The sequence below is a fragment of the Archocentrus centrarchus genome, chromosome 15 (assembly GCF_007364275.1).
Source record: "Archocentrus centrarchus isolate MPI-CPG fArcCen1 chromosome 15, fArcCen1, whole genome shotgun sequence".
Lineage (NCBI taxonomy): Eukaryota > Metazoa > Chordata > Actinopteri > Cichliformes > Cichlidae > Archocentrus > Archocentrus centrarchus.
The window spans coordinates 20,648,007-20,672,554 of record NC_044360.1 but is presented as its reverse complement, the minus strand read 5'-3'; the positions used below and the strand labels follow the sequence as shown (position 1 = coordinate 20,672,554).

General features: G+C 37.7%; 1 protein-coding gene across 4 annotated transcripts in view; it reads right to left on the bottom strand.

Moving 5' to 3' along the window:
- The window catches only part of LOC115792906 (neurexin-1a), a 255,778-nt gene extending 232,134 nt beyond the window's left edge, over positions 1-23,644 (bottom strand). The window contains exons 1-5 of one of the 4 annotated variants that reach the window (XM_030747529.1): positions 22,918-23,644; positions 4,542-4,559; positions 3,176-3,205; positions 2,412-2,423; positions 1,922-1,969 (exon numbers count right to left, since the gene is read on the bottom strand). In XM_030747529.1, coding sequence (XP_030603389.1) covers positions 1,922-1,969; positions 2,412-2,423; positions 3,176-3,205; positions 4,542-4,559; positions 22,918-23,629 — 820 coding nt within the window. In that variant the 5' untranslated portion in view covers positions 23,630-23,644. The remainder of the gene's footprint in view (positions 1-1,921; positions 1,970-2,411; positions 2,424-3,175; positions 3,206-4,541; positions 4,560-22,917) is intronic. The other 3 variants (XM_030747530.1, XM_030747532.1, XM_030747531.1) reach the window with 3 other exon arrangements.
- Between the last annotated feature and the right edge of the window lie 904 nt (positions 23,645-24,548).

Genomic DNA, 24,548 nt, shown 5'->3' with positions numbered 1-24,548 from the left:
ATTTTCTAAGTCACCTCACATGTATCAAGCAGCACACTATGAGGTGACTCCAAAAGTTACGATTTGAAAATGTGTGTCATCTTTCCAGGTCTAGAACACCTGGTTAAAAGCCCATAGTGAGTCAGCCTTCTGTAATATAGTAGTGCATTTTAAACATCCATTTAATTTGACATTTACAATGTAGCATGAGATCTACAAAGCAGTTACCAAAGGGATTCGCTTTCCTACTTGGCAGAAAACCTATGGCATGTAAACACTGCAATGAAAATAGACATTTCCATGTTTAGATATTGAAAGCAATTACATTAGGAAGTACACTAATTTAGAAATAGCACAGTTGTACCTGTAAGCCTGTCTGCACAGCCTGCAGTTTCTCTTAAGCTGCACATGGCAGTTTATTGTGATGAGTGCAATTAAATACCCTGGTGATTTGTAGGTCAGTGGTATTATGACTTATCCTACGGCATGCCCTGCTTGCTAGAGCTGGATGGAAACAAGGATTCAGGAATCCAATGGCAGTATACCAGCTGAAAGTAGTGCACATTCACAAGCCTGTTCTCAAAAGGCTAGCCATGAAACAGAGTATAAAGTTGTTAACATGACAAAGCAGCACCTTAGGAGGAAGGGGCGGGAGGGACAACATAACGCACAATATTTTCACAAGCTTAAAGCTGACAATGAATACACTGTCGCACTGTGCTCTTTCCTAGATTTACCACACAGCATGTAAATGGATTGACTGTTTCACACTGTACAACACAGGGGACAGCTAACCATGGCCCAAATTAGAAGCAGTGTTCCACGTATGGCAGATTTGTGCCTCATCAGCATTATTTCAATCTCTCCCTGTGGCTTTCCTTCTGCCACATCCAAGCTGAGTGTGTGGTACAGTGTAATAAAAGCTAAGTATCAGATGAAGCCTTAAACTGTACACTCTACACATTTTAGCATCAAATGTGTATTAGTTAAAAGGGATTTATTTCACCACATCTGTTTGTGCAACCTTAACCCAGCATCATCAGATTTATGTTTCCTTATGCATACATGTATACATTTTCCTTATTTATTTTTTGCATAATTTTTGGAACATTGTTTGAAACCACCTACTACGGTGACGATACAGTATGTTACATGTATGTCTGTATGCATCCATTTTCAGAACCAAAAGAAAACATCAGCACTTACCTTTGAAAATGGAAAAATGAATGTCTGTGTTTATGATGAGCAGTGGGTTTCACTTGTTTGAATTGCTTTGTGTATGTGCATCTAGTCTCCATAACATAATCTATACATTTTATTACGATGGCTTAGATGAAGGTTAAGGTAAGGCAAGTAGGGATTGTGGTTTGGTTTAATTTAATTTAAGCTAATGCAATATCCTTCCTAGTAATGAGAATGTGTGTGTGTGTGTGTGTGTGTGTGTGTGTGTGTGTGTGTGTGTGTGTGTGTGTGTGTGTGTGTGTGTGTGTGGTCTTAAATAGCACTGCCGCTTTACACTTGGGAGCATGGCATCTGATAGTACAAAATACAATAAAATAATTCCTCATTGTGTACATCCAAAGGTCACTTGGAAGACTTACCTGTTTAGATGACGCTTCACAAGTACATGATAAGAGATATCATTGTCATGATATGAATGTTTCTACTTTATGTTTAGAAACTAAAATGTTCCAGACTTTTGTACAATCAGAATGAATGGCACAGTAAATTTTAAAACAAAGGCAAGCAAAAGCAAGCAAAAATGCATTTTCACAATGCAAAAGGAAAGACTGATCGTCATAATGGTCATTATTACATTTCAAATGAATTATAAAGTATTATTAAATGTTGTTTTCTTATTAGGAAACATTGAAAATACTGTAAGCTGAAGAGGACTTATAACTTTCACCTTTACTTCAACTTGAAAGAATCAAAGTTTTACCTTGAATGCTCAGTAGGGACCTTAGAAGCCAAGCTTCCCCTCTCTGCCCTGAGGAGGAGAGTCAAATGGGAAAGATCAGAAGTCCACTTACCCCACAGGGAGAAGAGGTGAGGATCACAGCCAGGATGGGAGGCCCACAACACTATGATCAAGCCTCACCCACAACCGCAAAAAATTCACCATTTGAACAGAAAGACTGTAGTTACCCCAGGGCGGTGGTGGTGGTGTACTGGAGCTACAACAGAAACTATTGTGTTCATATGCCCATGTGGGTCTTGAGCCCCATGCACAAGCAGAAAGGAACAAATAATGCAGCTTAAAAGTGTAAACGCACAGTGAAAGCACCTACCTTGAAAAGCTTTTATTAATGGTTGAAAAAGCAAGGTTCAAAAATGCCAGTGACTTTATATACTTCATTCAGCGTGAGTATATAATGTCACAAACACAGCTAGCTTAATTCAATGAAAACAGAGAATTAAAAGGGTAGTACCTTTACTTTTACCTATGAAATTTGATGAAATGTTCCATGAAGAAAGCATATTCCAGACAAAAAGGGAGAACAAAAGGAGAGGAGACACCAATAAGTGTCATGGTCACGTTGGAAAAGGACAGAGGACAGGAGTAAGAGGCTTGATGACTACAAATATGTGCAACTGTAAGAAATGTGTAATGGGAATAACACTGGAAAGATGAAAAATAAAACCAAAACTTCTCATCCCAGCTCTGCTGCATGATAAAGATGTGCAATATCACAAAAACGAAGAGATGAAATTAGAGTGGACAGACCGTCTGTGCAGACAATACATGCATTATAGAAGCGAGGACAGATGAGGATTAGCTTAAAGTTTCAGTAAGCCATTTACCACCACCGTACATTACATTCAAATGATGTTGACAAAAGTGTCTCCTTACTTTGACCACAATTCTGGTAAACAAAAAAAATGTGGTAAATGTGAATAATTAAAAAGAAAAAAATATGGAAAGAAATGGCATGGCTCCACAGCAGAGTGGTGAGTAGAAAGCTAAATGAGCTTGAAAAGGGGGACGTGAAAAAATAAAAAGTCACTGGGAGAGTGAAAATTTGCCGGGTCAATCAATATAAGTGAACTGACAGCCCATATCTGAAGCTTCAAGCCTGAATGTTGAACAAGACTTACAGGCGCACACACACACACACACACACACGTTTCTGAGCACAATGGGAGCAAGAGGGACAAATGGGGGAATCACTGGAAAAAGGAACGGAGCTCATACCTTGGTCGCCCATCATCAGGTGTGCCAGACCTTAAAGGAAAACAAGAGCACAGTCAGCAGAGAACAAGGGATCATGGGAAGCTGTGTGACACTGACATGCAGGCATCTCTTTCAGAGCAGATGTCTGTGTTACTTGAGGAGTGTGGATAAGGGAAAAGTGGGAAGGAGAGAAAGAGGGGGATGCATAGACAGGGTCAGCGAGATGAGCATTTAGTCAACCAAAGCAGGTTGCAATGCATCATCATCCACTTACTAGATATAATTCATAAATTTAAATTCAGGCTGACCTTTGTTCGCTAAGATGATCATTCCACCTACCACACTTAAAGAGCAATGACTATACAAATATAGAGCTGCATCAACGTAATATTTGACTCATAGTCAAACAAAATCATACAGATAAAAAAAATGAAGATATCGTCTGGAGCATTTTCTACTCTAAATTGTGTATTCTACTTGGCCTCTAGGTAGTTTTAGCCTCAAATGTGTAGCACTCAGTTTTAAGGAAATCTTAATACAAATAACACAACCAACCTTGTTTAATAAAAGTCTGCATGGAATTAATTAAGATCCCTTTTCACTTTTTATTACATTTTACTTACCGACAAGATTCAACAAAAATAAAACTGAATGCACCGCAGAAAATAACTGATAAATGTGGCTCATGTTTTCAGGCTTTAATTCTGATTTGTGATAACCACAAGCTAATAGTTTAATAAACAAAAATCTGCATTCAGTGTATTAAATGTTTACCCTTAATTCATGTATTAAAAAGAGTTATGTATGCCAATTTTGCTATCCACCAATCTTTCTTTTGACAGTGTTTCTTAGATTAATATTTTTAGGGCTTATTCTGATTTATTGGGATAATCTGGTGTTATTGCACCAGCCCATACTGGAGTTAGTTCTGGCTCTCAGGGTCCTAAACCAGACTATTGCTTAAATGAGGCAATCAAAGTAAGCACAGAATTGGTGTATTAACCCTCTGGGTGAGTTTTCAGCTACAGCTGGACAGGATATCCAATCCCATTCTTAAAAATAAAAAAAAAAGCAAACAAAACAAAACAAAAAAATGAAATCAAATCATCCCAAAAGAATCATAGTGAGGTGACATGTGCAATAAATGGACATGCCAGTATCAGTGCTTGTACCCATATCTCGGCTCTGAAAGCAATGGCAATGTGCGAGTGTTCTCTGAATACTAAGAAAAAAAATAATAGAGAAAATTTGATTAATCAGACTTACCACTCCAGTAATAGCGATACTAATACCCTTTTGAAACATTTGCATACATTCATTTGAGAAGCCTTAGCCATAACAATGTTTTTTAAAAAAATACATAAAATTAGAACCAGTTAATACCCACCTTCAGTATAGCTGTCTTCTGGAAGCACAGACAGGCAAAGAGAAAAAGAGGAAGATATTCGTTAAGCAGCATGCAGACTAGTACTGGCCATTGCATGTCATCACCATGCAAGGCTTTAAACATCACATGCAAGTGACCTATTGTAACCCCTGCAGAGGAAGCACAAAAGTATGCACAGGTCTTTTTGTCCATACATTGACCTGGAATACAGGGACAGAGCTGTGAGTGAATAAGCCCTTTTGAACATTTGAAATTACTTCAAAGAATTTAATTCTATCAACCAAGTCCATTATATTGAAACCTGAGGCTGGTTCATAGTGCTCTGTTAAGCTTGTTAAATCTGCATTTTCTTTTTAATTTGACTTTTTTTTTTCTTTTAAATGATAAACTGTAAGTTTTGATATCAACAACTATTTGCTTCAGCAGCTCAGTGGAATGTTTGTTTTTCTTGACTGAAAAGCTGCTGCATGTGATGAAATACACTGCAACAGAAAATAACCTAAATAAATTGAGCTGGCTGTGGTAAAGCAATGCCTCTGAGGTTTCAGAACCGGTCGCGGAGTCTCATGTCACTTATTCAGGTGAATTGGTCACAGTAGTGAAGGCAATGACCAGTGACCACATATGGGCAACACAAAAGGAAATTGCCTCCCAGATGAAATTCTCCTAAGACTAATTTTGGCAAACAAAGTGAGTTTTGTGGAGGTGAAAAAAAAAAACTGACGTGAAATCAGTCTCTAATAAAGGAAACAGGTGAAGAATTATATGTTGGTAAAGTAAGAGCAAACAGGCATGGTAAACATGCTAACAGTGGGGAAGTAAATGATTAGACTGGAAACATGCAAAAATGAGAATGTGTAATGACCCACACATTTCCTATTAAAAGAACAAATATATATATATTCAGTCAGCAGTACCATTCATCAGTGATACCCAACAATGTTATTTAATATTTGATCACTAAAATGTAAGAACAGACTTACAGAAAATTATATAAAATATTAATAAATGTGATGAGCACACAATCGCTTAACTTTAAACTTTGGATTAAATAAAAAGGAACCAAAATCATGAAAACACCAACATGCAACGTATATATAAAAACAAAGAAAGATGGTCCTGTAATCAATCCAGTTACAATAACCATGCGACCAAATAGGGACAAAAGCCAAGTTTCTGCTACTAAATAAACTCCTACCTCTTTAAAATGGTTTCTTGCCCAGATTTATTTTGACCCAAACTTACCATCACCACTGGTTCCCCTTCCAAAATCAGACACCATGCACAAAATCAATCCAAATTATCACAATTAAACAGGTCACTTGTTTGTAAACATGACTACGTCAATTTTGGTCAAATTTAGATTGATTTCATTTTATGCCATTTGAAATATTTTTGATTATATATATGAATCATAGTAGAGCCTCATTTATCGTTTGTCCTTCAGGATTGAACTTTCTGCACAGACGCACATTTACATTTGTATTAGAATGGTTTCATTTAGTCTGAATGAAATGTGGGCTATTTCCAATTTAAGAAAAGACAGGACATTCAGATAAATGAGAGTCTACAGGCCTTTTTCAGAGTAGCTTTCAGGATGTGTCATCACAGGGTAAACACAGGTATAATTAGTAAAAATTAATTATGGACTGGTTCCATCCAGATGGGCCAGGGCAATGCTGGCTTAAACAAACGATGAGGCACACTAAATAAAATGAGACCATCATTTTATCAATTACAGCTGTGTTTACGCCACTGACATGTCAGAATGGCTTCTGTGAAAAGAGCCAATCTTTAAAAAATATACAAGCATGCAGTATGTTCACAAAAACTTTGCTTGATAATGAGAAGCAAGCCGCTGGAAAAAAAAGCATTCTGACAAGGCAAGCATGAAGCTGGCAGTTGCATGAGAAACGTGAAAGAAAGAAGAACACTGGCTGATGTCAAGACCCCAAAGACCAACAGTGATGTAAACATTGTGCCACAATAACTAATAACTAATAATTAAGTCACTGAGATGTACAGTACAGTAATTGCATTCTTCTTTGCATTACATCTAAATTCAGTGAGCGATCTATGCAGGAGGATTTTTTTTTTTTGATAGCTGGTGATTCCCTTCCTCTAATAATGATGATCACAATCAAATTAAGATCTGATTTAGAGAAATAATTATTAATTGCTATTACACAAGTAAAGCTTGACAGGAATGCATTTCGTGTCCTTATATTAAATCTGATCTGAGCACATTATCCCCACATAATTCTAAACCTCATCTGGGTTTGAATATGAAGAGCAAGTCTGACATCTATTCATGACAATTGTGTCCAGCAGCGTGAGCAAACCTAATTAACCAAATAATAATAATAAAAACAAATATTCTGTAGAGATGGAGGGGCAGCCAATGAGGTTTCTTTTTGGTGTTTAGAAGAAAAGAAGCTTCCCTTTAACTGCAGCACCAATTGATGGGAACCATTAAAATGTGCCATGTTTCTCTCTCTGACACACACACACACAAACACACAAACTTTCTTGCACAAATGTACCCAGCTGGTTACATTCTAATCCAGAGACGTAAATCCATTTAATCCCCTTGACAAAGTGATCCCAGTGCTATTGTGCTGGTAACACTACACCAAAATGCACTCAACTGTCTATCATACAATCTGCATCACTGATGGTCTTATGCTGTTGATCATCCACATGGTGTACGGTTCATGGAAAATAATTACATTACTATTCAAGTTAATGTCTCACTGAATAAAACATCTGGAGGATAAGAAGTCTATAAATTGATTTTCTTTTATCGTTGCCTTCTGCAGACATTATTCCAACCCTTTACAGAATCTTGACCCTCCGACTGCAAACTCACAACTGTGACAACTGATTAAATATAAAGTGACACACCATAGAAAGGAAAACGAACAATGCTCAGTCCACTGTTTTACTGCACAGGGTACCGTCACCCAGCTGTACAAAATGTCATTAAGGCACACATGTCTCTACAGTGTGTCTGGATGCAGTTGGTTGAGTAGTTTTGGCAGGATCTCAGTGGCAGTACACTTCACATAAAGGAACATGTGTCACATTCACTAGACTCAACATCCAGCAATAGATATAATTCATTTTCTCTGCCATTTGACAATTTTATAAGATCATGTCTACCTGAATCAGCCTTTTGTCATCTATGCTTAATGTCATCAGCATTGCAGAGTTTTAGCTTTGTACAAAGTGTACTTGTTAAGAGCATACTGTATTTTTGAACAGCAATATTTGGGTTCATTATGAAAAGTCAAAATTATTGTAATATATATTGAAATATTAAAACACACGGGAAATTGGTCAGATATTTTTGGTTCTTTTCTCTGACATTTGAAAATAATCAACAGCTATTATACATAATAATACTGGAATCCTGCAAAATTATTATGATTGTGCTTTTAAAGATGTTTAATTTGAAGGCTGCGGACAGGTTCAACCGCAGCAAAATGAATAATATTTGCTCTAAATTCCCTAAAGACTGTGTGAATCACAACAAAGTAAAACAAACAAAAAAATATATGTACATATATATGTATGTATGTATGTATGTATGTATGTATGTATGCATGTATGCATGTGTGCGTGCATGCAATCTACATATAAATATTTAGCAGCTCGTACACAAATTGATTTTCTCTTCTAAAAGGCTTCAAATTGAAATGTGAAAGACTGAATACTGTTCCTTTTTGACACCACACTGTTCTACATTTATATTTCATGCGGTCATTATTTATGTAACATAGTTCTGTCTCACAGTATTGTGCTTATTGGGCAGAGTGGTCAGCTAGGATGTGACAGAGTCACTAAAATAAGAGCATTATGTAAAATATGTAAAGTGTACCATCAGTGTAATTAAATAAAGCAATATGTTAAATAAAGTTCAGTAAGATGAATTATTAAGCACCCGAGACTTCATAATGAAGCCGTTCAGTTCCATTTTAAATAGCCAAAAAAAGAAGTAGTTTATCATGCCAGTTTTGCTTTGAAAAAGTAGGTCAGCAGCAAATATTCATTGTGGAAAACCTGAAACTGAAAGTCTCATTGCTGATAATTCTGTGAATATTTGTACATCCCTTTAACAAAGATACAGGGAACTTTGCATTTTAACAGTCTCAAATGGCTGCAATGAATAACTGCTTGAAAACACTTTAAATTATAGACTATGAAATGTGATGCCAACAAACTGCAACAATCTTAAGTTTAGCTGCTCAGAACAAGAACAGTGAAAAGTCTGAATCCAGGAGATCACTCGCTGACAGCCAACATCGGAGGTTACGTTGGGCCATGACCACAAATAAAGTTTCTGTTCACTATCTACTGTTCTTGAAGGATACCGTTTTGACTGAAAAGGATCTTTCTGAGTACTTCTTCAGAAAGTCCATGGACCTCTCACTGAAATCTCAGCTCCCACAGTTCCCATGAGACAATGAATTTACTGCAGTACTACACAAACAGTAACAGTAAAAGTAGCGACAGTATGGACACCAACAGCGCCATCTCTGCTTCCTCCAGTTGACACAGATCTGCTGCAGACAGGTAGGCACACAGCCCCCCCCCCCCCCCCCCCCCCCCCCCCCCCCCCACACACACACACACACACACTACATAAGAACTAAAGTAGTTGACGTTCACAACACTGAACAAGAGTTTGTAAGGAATTTTGAGAATATTAAATAGTTATCATAAATGTTAACCTGGCTGGCCCACACATTAGCTGTTTAACTATTAGAAATTTTCCAATAGCTCCACTACCCATCTGTTATTATTAAGGTAGCAGCTAGCAGCTATGGCTTATAATAAAACATCAATATGGGAGCTAGGCAGCAAATCTTATCAGTCCTGGCCTTCTGTAACATTAATAGACAGTGTTAATTTAACAGGATAACACAATTATTTGTGTCTAAAAAGTGTTACATTTATTTTAGACTCCCAGACTGAAACAGAGAAAAGTCTACCAGCAACTAGACAAACACAGCCTACCTTAATGTAAAAATTGCTCAAATGCTTCAATGCGTTCAATACACAACTCAAAAAACTATGAAATCTCCCTAAATTTGTCTCTAAATGTCATCACCACACATCCAATAACAGAGAACAAAAGACATCAAATCCATTCCCAGCCCAATGCGCAGTTGTCAATTTGAAAAATAGTAGCAGGAAGGCTGTTCTAAAATCCCTCGTCACGCAGGCATTTTAAGGGAAAATGTAAAAGCCTTGCAGCAAAGGTCAGCACCGCCACAGAATCAATTTGTTGTTAAATTACAATTTAGACCAAATCAAGAATAATGAATGTAAGTGAAGGCTCATCTCTTAGTAGCACAGCCAAGCCTAATGCATCTTTCTACCAGAGGAGTGTTAGTGGCATTACACAGCTTACCCTCTACCCCATTATCCTCCTCAAGCAACAGTAAGTGTGGAGAGAGAGGAAACAGGCAGAGTGACCAGCTACTCTGATGGAAATTGATAGTGCCCACAGATGCGGATATTTCTATTGTTTCTAATTTATCTTTCCACTATCCGGATGGTCACAAGGTACGCGCTTGCTTTCCACACAAGGGTCTGTTCATATTACCTTTTTATTGTATCACCCCGCTAAAACTCCTCAACACAGGCAGGAGACCAGAGTTGGTTAAATAGTCAGCAAATTTAATCTACTGATTCAAAATAGTCACAAAATCAAATCTATGAATTTGTGTTCACGCTCATTTTTGTGTAGCTTGGAAAATATGGCTGTATCACTGCCTGACAGCTACTGTGAAATTGTTAACAGAAATATACCACTCAAAAAAGTTAAATGAAGATTTTCTTTAACCAGAGTGTAGCATCAAGTCAATTAAACTTCTGGGATATTGATCTGGTCAGTTAAGTAGCAGAGGGGGTTGTTAATCAGTTTCAGCTGCTTTAATGTGCACCTGTTGTTAATGAAATTAACAACAGGTGCACAAGAGGGGCAACAATGAGACAACCCCCCAAAACAGGAATGGTTTTACAGGTGGAGGTCACTGGCATTTTTCCCTCCTCATCTTTTTTGACAGTTTTTTTTTTTTTTACTAGTTCTGCATTTGGCTAGGGTCAGTGTCACTACTAGTAGCATAAGGTGATACCTGGACCCTACGGAGGCTGAAAAGGTAGTCTGACTCCTTTGGGATAGTGCATGAATGCATGCCATTGCCAGAAGGTTTGCTGTGTCTCCCAGCACAGTCTCAAGAGCATGGAGGAGATTCCAGGAGACAGGCAGTTACTCTAGGAAACCTGGACAGAGCCATAGAACATCCTTAACCCATCAGCAGGACCAGTATCTGCTCCTTTGTGCAAGGAGGAACAGGATGAGCACTGCAGAGCTACAAAATGACCTCCAGCAGGCCACTGGTGTGAATGTCTCTGGCCAAGCAATCAGAAACAGACTTCACGAGGGTGGCCCGAAGGCCTAACATCCTCTAGTGGGCCCTGTGCTCATTGCCCAGCACCATGGAGCCTGACTGACATTTGCCATTGAATATCAAAATTGGCAGGCCCACCACTGGCACAGATGAGAGCAGGTTCACCCTGAGCACATGTGATAGAGGTGGATCCAGAGAAGCCGTGGAGAAAGTTATGCTGCCTGTAACATCATTCAGCATGACTGGTTTGGTGGTGGGTCAGTGATGGTCTGGGGAGCTATATCCATGGAAGGATGCACAGACTTCTACAGGCTAGGCAACGGCACCCTGACTGCCATCAGGTATCGGGATGAAATCCTTGGACCCATTGTCAGACCCTACACTGGTGCAGTGGGTCCTGGGTTCCTCTTGGTGCACAACAATGCCTGACCTCATGTGGCGAGAGCATGCAGGCAGTTCCTGGAGGATGAAGGAACTGATTCTATTGACTGGCCCCCATGCTCGTCCAACCTAAATCCAGTAGAACACTTCTGGGACATTATGTTTCAGTCCATCTAATGCTGTCAGATTACATCTCAGACTGTCCAGGAGGTCAGTGATGCTCTGTTGCTGCAATGACATTTTGGCAAAATGGACTAGCCTTTTTTCTCTTTGATTTTTGTGGTGTCTTTGAATTTTGTCCTCTGTAGGTTGATAATTTTTATTTTCATCTAACAATGTGGCATCCTTTCATTCCTGACACATTAGCCAGTCCATATCAGTATAGATATCCAGCACGATTGTTTCCCCATTGAGATCTGATGTGTTTTTAAAGTGTTCCTTTAATTTTTTTGAGCAGTGTATTATTTATAGCTGGAACTGGATTGAGATGAAATGCAAAATACTTTTGTGGTAAAACATATTTTTAAAATCAGTTCAGTGTGTTTATGCTTTTAAGTCTTAGAAATATGCAGTTCAGTTTGCAGATTTAGGGTCAGATGTACTTAAACTTTTCACATTGTATATCTAACTGTTATTTTATGCACATTATTATTTTGGTATTTCATTGCTTGTAAGATATCCTTGAATGTCTTGAAAGGCACCTATAAATAAAATGTATTATTATCAAATAAATCAAATAAAATTCACATACTAAGAATTCTATCCTGTCAATAGCTTCCGTTCAATCAGAGCTTTACACCCATTTATTTGTAGCAAAAGCTTGAATACATTTAGAAATCTGGAAAAGAACACTGCACACCAGTGCAGACTGAAAAAGACTATTCAACAGCCAAGTTTGGAAATACAACTATATACATCACACTACATAGAAATAAATGGAAATAAGGGGTACCTCACATCCTGTTCAAGCACCCATGACATCGGGTAGGAAATGTACGGTATTTTGTTTGTATCATTGTGACAAATTGTAAAAACTTCAGGAGCTTAAAATATAAAAGCTGGCAGATACTGGGTTCCATTGAATACAGCCGGGTGAACTTAATTCTAGTGCTTGACCTATAATCTAAGTAGTTGCTGGATGTTCCCTATTCTTTATGGACAGACAGGAGAGTGGTAACACTTTTGTCATCAAACTCTGCTAGGCAGTGACAAAGATAAATTTCCCCAAATGTAAAGACTTTTAGAAGAAGCTAATCAATGAAATTGTGATGACTTATGTCTAGTCACATATTTCTTCAGACAGATGGTGGGTGGATAATACAGTCCAATTCAGATATTTCCAATGAGAAGGACAAAACAGAGAGGATTGTATGAGCAGATGCGCTGAGGGATCTCTCCATTCTTTTACATCTTGTGGGTTGGAATGATCCAAGAGGATAATCAGAGCAGCTTATACAGAATTCTAATAACCTTAATCCCAGAGTTGAAGATATCTAGGATAGTATTACAGATGTGGAGTCAATCTTTTTTGTGATGCAGGAGTATTAGGCCAAGCAGAGGAATTAAGAAATCAATGTAAACCTCCAGTTTGTATGTATGGGCTCAGCATATTTGTAACTGCAATTGCAACAGGGCTCGCAGCTTCATGCTGAAGCAATATATGCCGATGTTCACAATGCATCTTTTCTAGGAAAGCGTGCACAGCAGTTGCTTGAGGAAACTAGTTGCCGCAGCTGCCACTGTTGACGTGTGACAAATCCCTCTCTGAAGAGTGGCTCTTAAGCTAAAGTAAAAAAAAAAAAAAAAAAAAGCATTAATAAAGTGCACTGAGCATTAACCACAGCTAAGCTCTTAGTACTGTTAACATTAAGCTACATCCTCTTCCATTATAAGTGGCAGAAAAGAACTGTACTAAAATGTCAGAGCGAAAATGCAACCAATGATCTGTTTTGACTGAGGTACAATTTGATACGTATGCTTAATGAATTTGTAGTTTATATCATATTTTGTTTGTTTTTTTTACTCAGGAAGAAGTGATAAACATTATGCAGACTGCCTCTTCACCTTCTGCACATGATCTCAGCAGAATTGTCATAAAGGTTCTTTTGCAGGTGATGAAACCTCTCCCTGAAAACTAATTTGTCTTCTCTCTATCACTGACAGACTGGGTTTCAAATTATGGTGCAGCACTTTTGCCCTGTTTTTAGCATTTCAACCGGCGCTCATGAATGACGACACCCAACCAGTAGCTTCAAAGGTAAATTATGTTCAAAGTGAAAACATCATCCACAGTCTGGAATTTAAAGAGTTTTGCTTCCAAGCAGTTTTATTCCTCCATGAAGGCAAGAGCCAAGGCAGAGATGTGTGATCAGTTTTGCCTCTTTGTCCGTCTGTCTGTCTCTCTTCTCGGTTCACTTATTTTAAAATTGTGGGTCAGGGCATATGGTCTTGGCAGAGGTTGCAGTCTACAAGTGCCCTTCTAGTTCTGTATCTATTTGAGGGAGCTCAAGTCAATCACACTACATAGAAAATACTGCGCATCATATTATGCAAATTGAAATATATTTTTACATCAACATATTGATGTGGACACATCTCCAGTAAAAAATAAAGAATAAAAATGTGTTGAACACCACATATCTGCAGGATTTCATACACATATGACATAATATGGTATAATCAGGTCAGTGGTTGCACTTCAGCAGAACAGCAATATGTTATGCATTTCATATACTGTAAGTTCCATATGCCAGTTTCATATGGTCCTATAAGAAGCATGCGGTATGGTTCAGTTTGATACAAGGTTGTGTGAGTGAGTGAGTGGGTGTGTGTGTGTGTGTGTGACATGGATGTTCGAATATGTTTATTTGCTGTAAGATGAATCCCGTTAAAGGAGGAGTTTGGTGTCAAAGAATTTCGCAAACACCCTTTGACAGTCAGGAGCAAATGTATTTAAACAAGGCAAAAACCCTACGGGAAAATCCCTCTAATCTTTTGATCCCGATATCTGTCTTTGGAGTCGGAGACAGCAGTATACTATTAATCTGCTTTTGTCTGAGTGAAGCTGCAGGAGGCCTCTAGACAGAATGACACTTTCAGAGATACAGTACAGTCACATGGTTTTTTAACTCATACACTGACAGACGTGCCCGAAAGGGAGCGATCGCTCAAATTAAAAATTCATCTTCCTATGAACTGCTTATAAAATGTGAACACAAGAAAAGGCGCTGAATTCTTAAACCACGTATCTGTGTGGGGCCATTAATATAGATCAACTGATCAAATGATAGCGTTCCTTTTCTAGTCTCAAACACATATGTATTCTTTTTGAATACATATTTATTGTATACTTTCCATTAGATTTTAAAGGTGTTTTTGTTACTATGGCTCATCATAGATTCTCCCACGCACCTCTCTGCATACAGCTGTGAATGAATCACTGTTCTTGTTCGAAGTTGATCAAAACTGGATTGATATAAAAGACATAGCTGCCATATTAAATTAATTTATTCTCAACAAGTGTATTGCACTGAAATCTGTCTGGACATGCACAAAATGAATGGGGACATCGGCCAAATTTAAATAGAGTTGGGTTTTTGGTTTTCATGGACTTATTCTCGTAACTCTTTAATCACAGCTTGCACACACTCATTTTCTACTACGACAGTCTTTGGGTCTCACTGATTTACTGTGAATTATGACAGTGCATTATTGTTAAATGCACAGTAATATGCTAGTTTTCAATCATGTTCACCCATTATAACCATACTCACTTCTACACTCCATTGTTGCTTCCAGCATGTTAAGTTTTCCGAGGGGATAAAACTTGGCTCAGAGTATGCAGTCCTGACTTTAGGCATGAAGCCAGAGTGTAAAACAAACAGAAACTTCACCATGAATTTATTGAACAAATAGACAGTGTTAAAAAGCTGCCCTAGCTGCTGAGATACTTGATGCCACAGTGGCCCCGCAATGGAGGGTAGCCAGATTTTCCACCAAAATATTGTTCAGCACCAGAAGGCAGAAGACTGTTTGTCTTTAAGTAGTATAAACTCAGTGACAGACCAAAAAAGAACTCTCACCCAACTCACCTCTCCTCAGCTTAAATTCCACACATTACTGCCCACTGTTTTCAACTAAACATCTCTGATTAACCCGAGGTAGCTTACACTGTGATAATCACCAAACCAAAGAGTTCATTGACACCCAAACAGAATAAAAGGGTAAATGTAGTGACAAAACTCATTGTCTTTGTGTCTTTGCCAGAGACACGACTCCAAAATTAGGGCTAATGCTGCTACTTGTCAGCTGAATGGGTCAACTCTCTGCAAATGACTATGCCATATCGATGCATTATTCATCAGTGCAATCAGGCAAACACTGTAATTACATTAGGACTGCAATAACAAACACAAACTGTTCCAAAGTATTGGACAGGAGTCTTGTTTGTAGGCTTAAGCTATTGATGTGTGCCACAAGAGCAACCTTTAGTGTAACCACAGGATTGTCAGAGGCACGTATTTGAAATTTTACTTGAATATTTCACAAACAAACACCATCACATTTGTTTAAAAATGAAGTTGTATAAGACAGACTAGTCATGGAACCAGTGTTCTGTTTTTATATATAAATTAAGAAAAGGTTCCAATAATGCACAACTATGCATGTTTTCATGTTGTAGAAATTCAAGCAGTAATGTGCTCTGAAGGAACAGATTACATAGAAATTGACTGAAGGAAACTGTACCCCTTCTAATTACACATTATGTTAATATTTAAACTTCTCAGATCAGCATAGACAGTTCATTGGAGGTGGTATAATAAACACAAGTAACACTGTCTGTCTAAGTTATATCGAAGTGATGAACCTGAAACCTGAAACACTAATAACCAGGAATCAATTTTAAGGAAAAATAGTCAGCAAGAGTGGGGCAAGGTTATAAAACAAGTAAGCAAAATATATTGCACATCTACCTATATGAGCGTGTGAATAGTGTATCTGCTGCATATTTTGTGATGCAGTAAATTCCTTCTGTAATGAAGCAGTAAGGCACAAATCCGTTTTGGCATTGTTGTTTTGGTGAATTAAAAGTGTCACAGTTAATGATGGCTCAAATGTAAAAATAGGTGTGACATTATTTTTGCTTACTGTAGGCTACAGTCATTTTTGGTACTGTGCCATCACGCATTAGAAGCTTAATAAATGTGCTTATGTTCTGTGACTGTTTGTCCTATAAGTGACATTAGTTTCAAGGATGTCTAACTATATTTTCACCTAGAAGCCTAGAAGCCATGCTATCAGCTAAAATCACAATATGAAAAGTGCAAGGCAAACACAGTTACTCACTGTACCCGGATAATGTGAGTTATCTTTTAAATTACATAATATACAAAGTGACAAACAAAATGCTGTGCAGTCTTACTTGGGGTCTGCCCTACTTTATTATTTTTTTTACCAGGAGAGATTTATGGTTGGTTAATGTGCGATGAGATAAACAACATGATTCCATTTTATCAGGATAAAATATGGAGCTATGCGATGCATCTATGTTATTTCTCTAATGAGAAACAAAAAGGACACACTGACCATACAACAGTGCATTTAAATAATTGTTTCAACCGATCAAAGGGATTTGTGTTTATGTGTTTGTGTGCGCGCGTGTGTATGTGTGTGTGTGTCTGTGCATTTGTAAGTGTGTGAATTAGAGTGAGAGCGACAGAGAGAGAAAGAGAGAGGGAGATAGAGTTATGGGCACACTTGTGGTTGGACAGGGGAAAGTTGACAGGTCTGGTGGCAAATCCTATAATCCTTTCATCTGATCAAAGTAATACAGCAGCTTTTAAATGATTTAATGGAAGGGTAAATTTTCAACTTCAATGTACTTTACTGTCAAATTCATGTATGGACATAAGGTAAACTTGCAGAAGCTATCTATCTGCAGTTTTGTTTTTTTTTTTTTGTTTTTGTTATTTATTTTCTTTAATGTGCCTACTTCTCTGGCATAATTTGATAGAATAGGAGATTGTTTTTCCCCAGATGTGTCCTGGGTAGCTTTAAAATGTTTTTTTAAGCCTCTGGTGTCATTAAAAAAATAAAAATAAATAAGAATCTTGCACATATTTTCTGTGGTTCTGACTTCCTCCTCCTCACTCACTAAAGCAAGAAAGCAAGCACCAACATCAGCTACGTATGGGTGGAAAACATTCTCTGCACTTTGTTACAAAACATAAAATCTAGCAAAGGTACAGTTTAATGGATTCTTTATTTCAAGAGATCTAAGTACTGTAACACACGTTCATAGAGTTTCAGCATGGGTGACAATAGGAGTTAAACCTGAAGAGCTACCAGTCTTCTTACACTGCAGTTTGTATTATCACGCTTTCTGTGTATCTGTGGCACATGCAGAGATGCTTAAAGTCAATATGAAAAGAGGCCAGCATGGAGCAACAATGGTTTAGCTAACAAACAGCAAATGTTAAGTAAACAAATTTTTAAGCGAAACGTGCGATTTAGACTTTAAAGGCAAAGGACTGGTGTTTGTTTGTTTTTTTACATAAAAAAATATGAGCAGAACAGAGATAAAATACAACAATTACATAAAAAAATGAAAAGAATACTTTAAAATGATGAACTCACATATAGTTATAAGCAGGCGTATTAAGGGATTGTATGTATTTATGTAAGGCCCCAGTCACACAGGCCTAGAGACATGTCGGTAACCATCTGGCAACTACCAGTCACAAGGGAAAAACGTGTATTCCCTTACTGGGTGCAAGTGATTGCTGCCAATCACTATGAAATTAATTTCTAAAGCTCCATTGACACAGGACTAGACCACCCAGGATCACCAGTATCATGTGATGTAGATGTGGAAGTGCGGGCCTAAAATGCAGACTTGGCGACCAGTGTCAAATGAACTGAAGAAGAAAACAAAGTCCAATAAACTCAAAAAAAGGGAAAATCATTGGCAGACACACAGGGAGCATACAAGAACAAACAGCAGCAGACAGTGAACAGTATGACACAACAAAGTCCAAAGGCAAACTGAAGGCTTATATGCATACATGAGGGAGAGAAAACACAGCTGGGGAAAACAAGACACAGGTGAATAGAATAAAACTAATCAGACAGAGGGGATGCAAAACTAAACACAACACATACGAGACAAGAGACTAGCAAAATAAAACAGGAAGTAACTAAACACCAAACAGGGAGATGGAGACTTGACAACAAGACATAGGGAATGCAGGATAACTGAAACAAGGCAAATAAACAAACTAAAACCATGAACAAAAATTAGATCGTAAAACTAACTTAACTCCAAATGCAGGATTACCATAAATAACAAAACCTGACCTGCAAAAGTAATAAAACCAAAGCTCAGGAACAATACATGAAAAGAAAACTAAAACTCAACAGAGAATAATAAATAAAACTAGAAGGTCTACAACTCAGAAACATTGGGTTAAAAAAAAAAACCCCAGGACCATGAGATAGCTAAAGATTCAAATTAAACAAGAAAACAATTCAAACATAAATTATACTTGAACCTAAAAGGAAACTAATAAAACTCAAAACCTTGGGACAGAGAATCAGGCACCAGGACAACCAGCTGCTAGGGAAAAGTGAATATTCTGCAACTGCCTGGCAAGTGGTTGCTGGAGGTAGCTGATCGGTCTCTAGGCCTGTGTGACTGAGGTCTAAGCGTTTCATTAAGTTTGGATTGGCGTAACCACACGCTGTCTGTGGTGTGGTTATCTGGCTAAAACTGTTTTTAGTTCCCTCCAACTCTGATTTAAGTTAGTTTTGTGACAGATGAGCATCACTCTATAGTACCAAATCAATCAGTTCACTATGGACAACAAATTTGCCTGATGACTTCCTCTTGAAAAAGCTTTTTAAACTTATTGTTACAATCATAAAAAAGGAAACCAATAAACTTTGTGAGGAAATAATGCAGTTGAATCTCTGCTTGTATATTTTGCATAGTTTAATCAACCATGAGCATGCAGGAGCATGACACAGATAACAGTGTTTTAATTCTAAGCTGTACTCTAAGGACTTCAGTTCAGCTTTTTGAGAGTGTGCCTATAAAAAGCAAAAGCAACACCCTGCCAGCCCCTTCAAATTGTCTCCTTGTGCTTCCAGTGCTGAGGCTTGAATCGCTTGCTGGAAGTCATATATGCTTGTAGGTGCATATTTGCAATTTCACCATGAACCTCAAACTATCAAAGAGAACAAATATGAAACTCTGTGTCGTGTCTAACTGACCTCAAGTAGAGGACTATCACTGGTGACAACAGTTGGGTCACTATTATCCAGAAAAAAAATGCAGTTTTCAATGGAAGAGACTGCAGTCGCCAAGTCCTCAAAAGGAGAATAAAATCAAGACCACAACAACACCTTGTTGTTTTCGTTCACATTCGTGTATTTGTTTGTCGTACCCAAAGTCAGACTGTCTATGCAACAGGTTATGCTGCAGCCCCCTGCTACATCTCAGGTGCAAACAACCTGTAACCTCACACAGTGTAATAAAAAACACCAAATACACACGATCTCCAGCACAATCATCCCACACCACTGTCCCTAAATGCCATGTTAGGCTCCTTGTGACTGCTTCATCTTCTCTAAAATGAAATTCGCTTTGAAGTGTTGCAGCTTTGACACAGTGCACGAGCTCAAGTGTGCATAGCAAATGTACATATGTAAGTGGTCAGAATGGGCTGCACAAGGGGATTACATTGACGAAAAATAATCCATTCAGGACAACTCGTGAATTTAAGAAGTAATTTGTCATTATCCAGTACAGTGCTGTAAAAAATTGAAAATTACAGCAATCTAGTGCTCCGAGTGATAAATCAAAGAGTACTCGTGTATGGCTTTTGTTCCATTAGAGATTTGTTTTCGCCTAAGACACAAACACATTTACTGGACCCTGTTCACCCCATCAAACTGTAGAATCAGTGCCCCTGTATGGGTGTATGTTCAATATATTTTTAAAGGATTTATAATCTTACAAAGTAGCTTTCATCTTGTTTCTATAATTGCTCTGATCACAACTGGTGTGGTATACTGAATACACAAACATCTTTCGATATTGCCTGCTCATCCTTCATGCAGCCCATGTAAATATGAACAATATTAGTTATTGCATGGGTATAAAGCTATTAACATCAGTGGCCACCCTGCTGTGCATATTAAAATCCCTTCTCCTGATTTCTCGACTAATGAGACACACTTCCACACACAAGGAAAATATAGATATACTGTTTAAAATCATCAACTATAGTTATTATTAAATATAGAACAGTCCCTAGGCATATCCCTAAGTACTGGAATATGGATTTTTAAATTAAGAGCAAGTTTAATTCTTAATATGAAGTGTTAGATTGAGAATGAATTGGTAAACTAGACTCAAGTCCTTTCGGTATTTGTCTTTTTAATTCATATAAAACATTGTTTTTGTTTTTTAAAAATATTTAATGACTTATTTTTAGATAAAGATGTCCAGAACTTCCTATTCCCAAAATTCCAAAAATTGACAGATAACACTTTGTCCTTATTCAAGTCCTACAGATGTTGTGTTTTTGAAATATCATATCAACTCTTCCCATAGAGTACCATTAAAATTGAATTTCAGAGATAGTAGGAAGTCTAATACAAAATTGATAAACACACTTTCTAATTTGCTAATTTACTTACGTTGTTGAAGAGTTGTATGAATAATATCCTCTTGATAAGATAATAACGTAAAGATTTAATCAGTGCATCTGCATTTTGTATAAAAAGGATCCCAGCTTTCCCAAGATGGGCCTGCTATCAGACTGCATTCTGCATATAATGAAAAAAATGCGTTTGCTACAAAAATGACTATGAATGTAAAAGCACACAATCACTACCTTTTTGCCAGCTTAGAGAAACTGCAAAAAACAAAAAGGTTGTCTTCTTTGAATTCTCAGAATCTCAAAAGATTTTTTAGACTTTTTTTTTTGTTGGTTTTGGATTAACTAGCAAAAAGGTCTCATCTATATACTGAAATGTAATTTACAATATTGCAAAAAAAACTTAAGTGGCAAGTTACCGCAATACATTATGACACTGTTACAAAGAATTTTGGTTATAGACTGTATGGAGCCTGCTCTGTAAAAAGCAAGAAAGAGAATAATGACATATTCAGCGATATTTACTGTCACAGTTAATTTTGGATCCAGATGTATTTGTATTTTTTTATACAGTATGGCAACATAGCCCACAATTTCTCACAGATGTAAAGCAGATTAAATAACAAATACTTAAATCTGCCCAACACTAAAAGCCGTTAGTGAACTACATCAATCATTCAATGTGTCAGTGCAGGTTAGTGAAAGGCTGCATGCTGCTTCTTGTTTAATTAACGCCATTTACAAGACCAGAAATAAAGCAACAAATAAAACGTCTACAAAGTATGATGCTATATGAAGATTACATTTTAATTAGTTGTGTTTCATATTTTTCTCTGTGACAAAAGGTAATTTGATAAGAATATCTTACATGGCAGTAGTAAGTTATCCAATATTGCCTTAATGAGCTATTGTTAATAAAAGATTTATGTGCATAGATAAAAATACATAAGCTTATGAAATCTGCTGCAAATTAAAAATGACCATCATTGCCACATATAAAAATATGAGGTTCAGATTCATCTGTATTTAATTGAGCATGAAAAATAAATTTTAAAACAGTTAAAACTCCTCCGCAATTGACTGACCAACAGTCATACTCCCCCCTCAGCAACACAGTAAGCTGTCAACCTGTGGGAAGCTCTGCTCTAAATACTCTGAACACGCATACATTTTCCTTACAGCCTAGACATAGTGATAGCATTCTTACCGTCTCAAAGAACCCATGTCTTTGTGTATCAATTTGCAGGTTCTCTAGGACTTTTATTCTCCTTCACTACCCTGCTGACCTTTTTTTTTTTAGCAGTTAGCATTACTAAATAGCACACAGATCCGATTATGAATCATTTTACAGTTACAGTTTTTGTTTGTGTTCTCTCAAAAAATGATATGGGTACAATACAATCACTAGATGACTGCTTAATGACCAGATTATTAATATCCGTGTGTCACTGTCAGCACTGGTAGATGATACAAATGGATTGGACCAACTTATAGTTTATGCATGACATCATTCATGTTTACTCCATCTGATGCATAGACGATTACTCCTGCTCTTCCACTTGAAAAGTAAGTCATTGGAGATCTTTCATAGGTCAACGGATCCCTAAGGACCTATTTGATAAGAATGGCAGACACCTTCGGGGATGGAGAACACCAGAATGTTTTGCTAATGAGGCCTAGCAGGAGATTCAGTCTTTACAAACAGCTGTATTGCAGATCAATGGCACACATCATATGACTAAGAAAAACATATGGCTTTAGCCAAATAGAGGAAGGGAATGCATTACTTTAGGGAGGTTAGTAATTACAATAATAACAGCCAAATTAAGATGAAAAATAACAGGCTATTGACTGAAAAGGCTACATTGGACACTTTGTACTGAATGTATGATTCAAACTAAATCCATGTCTTACCTTCACTGCAGTCCTTTCCTTGGAAGCCAGTCTGAGAACAGTCGCATATTGGCTCATTGTTAATTAAACTGCAGATTCCTCCATTTAAGCACATGTTGGCTGTACCACAGAGGTCATTTAAGACACCCTCACTGTTAATCATTACAGACTCCGTGTTGTTGACCTTTATGTCTGTTATCCATCCAGTGAAAGGCAGCTGATCCTTGACCACAGCTGATGTCAGGCGTAATGCGACGGATCGTAATTCCGGTGGTATTCCACCAACAAACAGATGGCTGAAAACAGTCATATCCCTTCTTTTAGACTTCACCTCCACCCACTTTATCTCATTGTCCACCATTAGGGTAGTGTTCTTAAAGTTTCTCCTTATAGTGACTGTGTGCCATTGACTGTCATTGACCGCTGTGTCAGAAACAACAGTTGCAGGCTCCGCACAGAAGATGGAGAATCGAAGGCTGAGTTTACCATTCAGTATGAGGAGTTCTAAAAAGTCACAAAATCCCTCATCATCAAAGTAAACTAGCAGCCCGTGGGAACTCCTTGTTTTCATGTTGAAGCTCATTTCACTTTCGCAACATGCATTCCACACCGGAAATCTAGCCCACTGACCCTCAGCACCTGTAAATTCTAGACAAGTGCCTATTTCTACAAAGCAGCAAATGAGCAGCCCAACCCATATGATATGGGCACTATGTGGCTTTTGTGAAATCATCGTTTGATTTCGAATTCTGTAGGTAGGACTTTTAGAATTGATTGTACTTATAAGGACCTTAGCTTAAGAAAAAAATATGTTGGGTTGACTGGCATGTAACTGACTGTCTACATGGACATACAAGTGTAAACTGATGCATTGTAAGATAAAAGATTAAATGCTACAATTCTAATATATCTGCATATCAACAGGCTTGGCCAACACTTGTATCCTGGAGCAAACATCATTACCTCATACTGCCCAGGCCACTGGCCAAACCTCTCACTGTTGTCGCCAAAATAGTTTGAACTGTTTAAAGGTCCCCTCCGCCATGGCTATTTAGAGCAAAGGGACAGAGATTCAAATATCCACTGGGCACACTCAGTCTGATTTATGTAATTACGAAACAGTCCCTTCTGGTGCCAGTTAGTGTGTGCACGGTTTCACTTGAGTTGAAATGGCAGCTTTAATCTTCATGTTCATGCCAACATTCTTTGGCGGGTAACTGGAAGCCTTGCTCAGGGCTTTTCACCCTGCATTCTCTGTAGCAAAGAGAAAAAAAATGCCATATGGAGCCACGTTGGCTGATAAGCTCAGCAAAAGAAGCAGTCTGTCTGTCAAAGCAGTCCCCAGACTCGAAGCTCTCTGCAAAAGAAAAACAAATTTAATGTAGCATTAGTATTTTACCACATCCATGTCCAAATCCACTTTTGTCCTAGCCTTAATCAAAAGCCAGTATTGATACTATGATTAAGGCTAAAACACAGCCAATCAGGGACTCATATCCAGTGAGGCCTTTGTTACAACAAGCACAAGCTATAACATTAGATTAAGATCATCAGAGCTTTCCAGGAATCAAATAGCAGCTCTTAACAATATCACACAATATACACATTAATTGATCTTAGAGTTCAAGTAGGAAAACGATATCTGCAATATT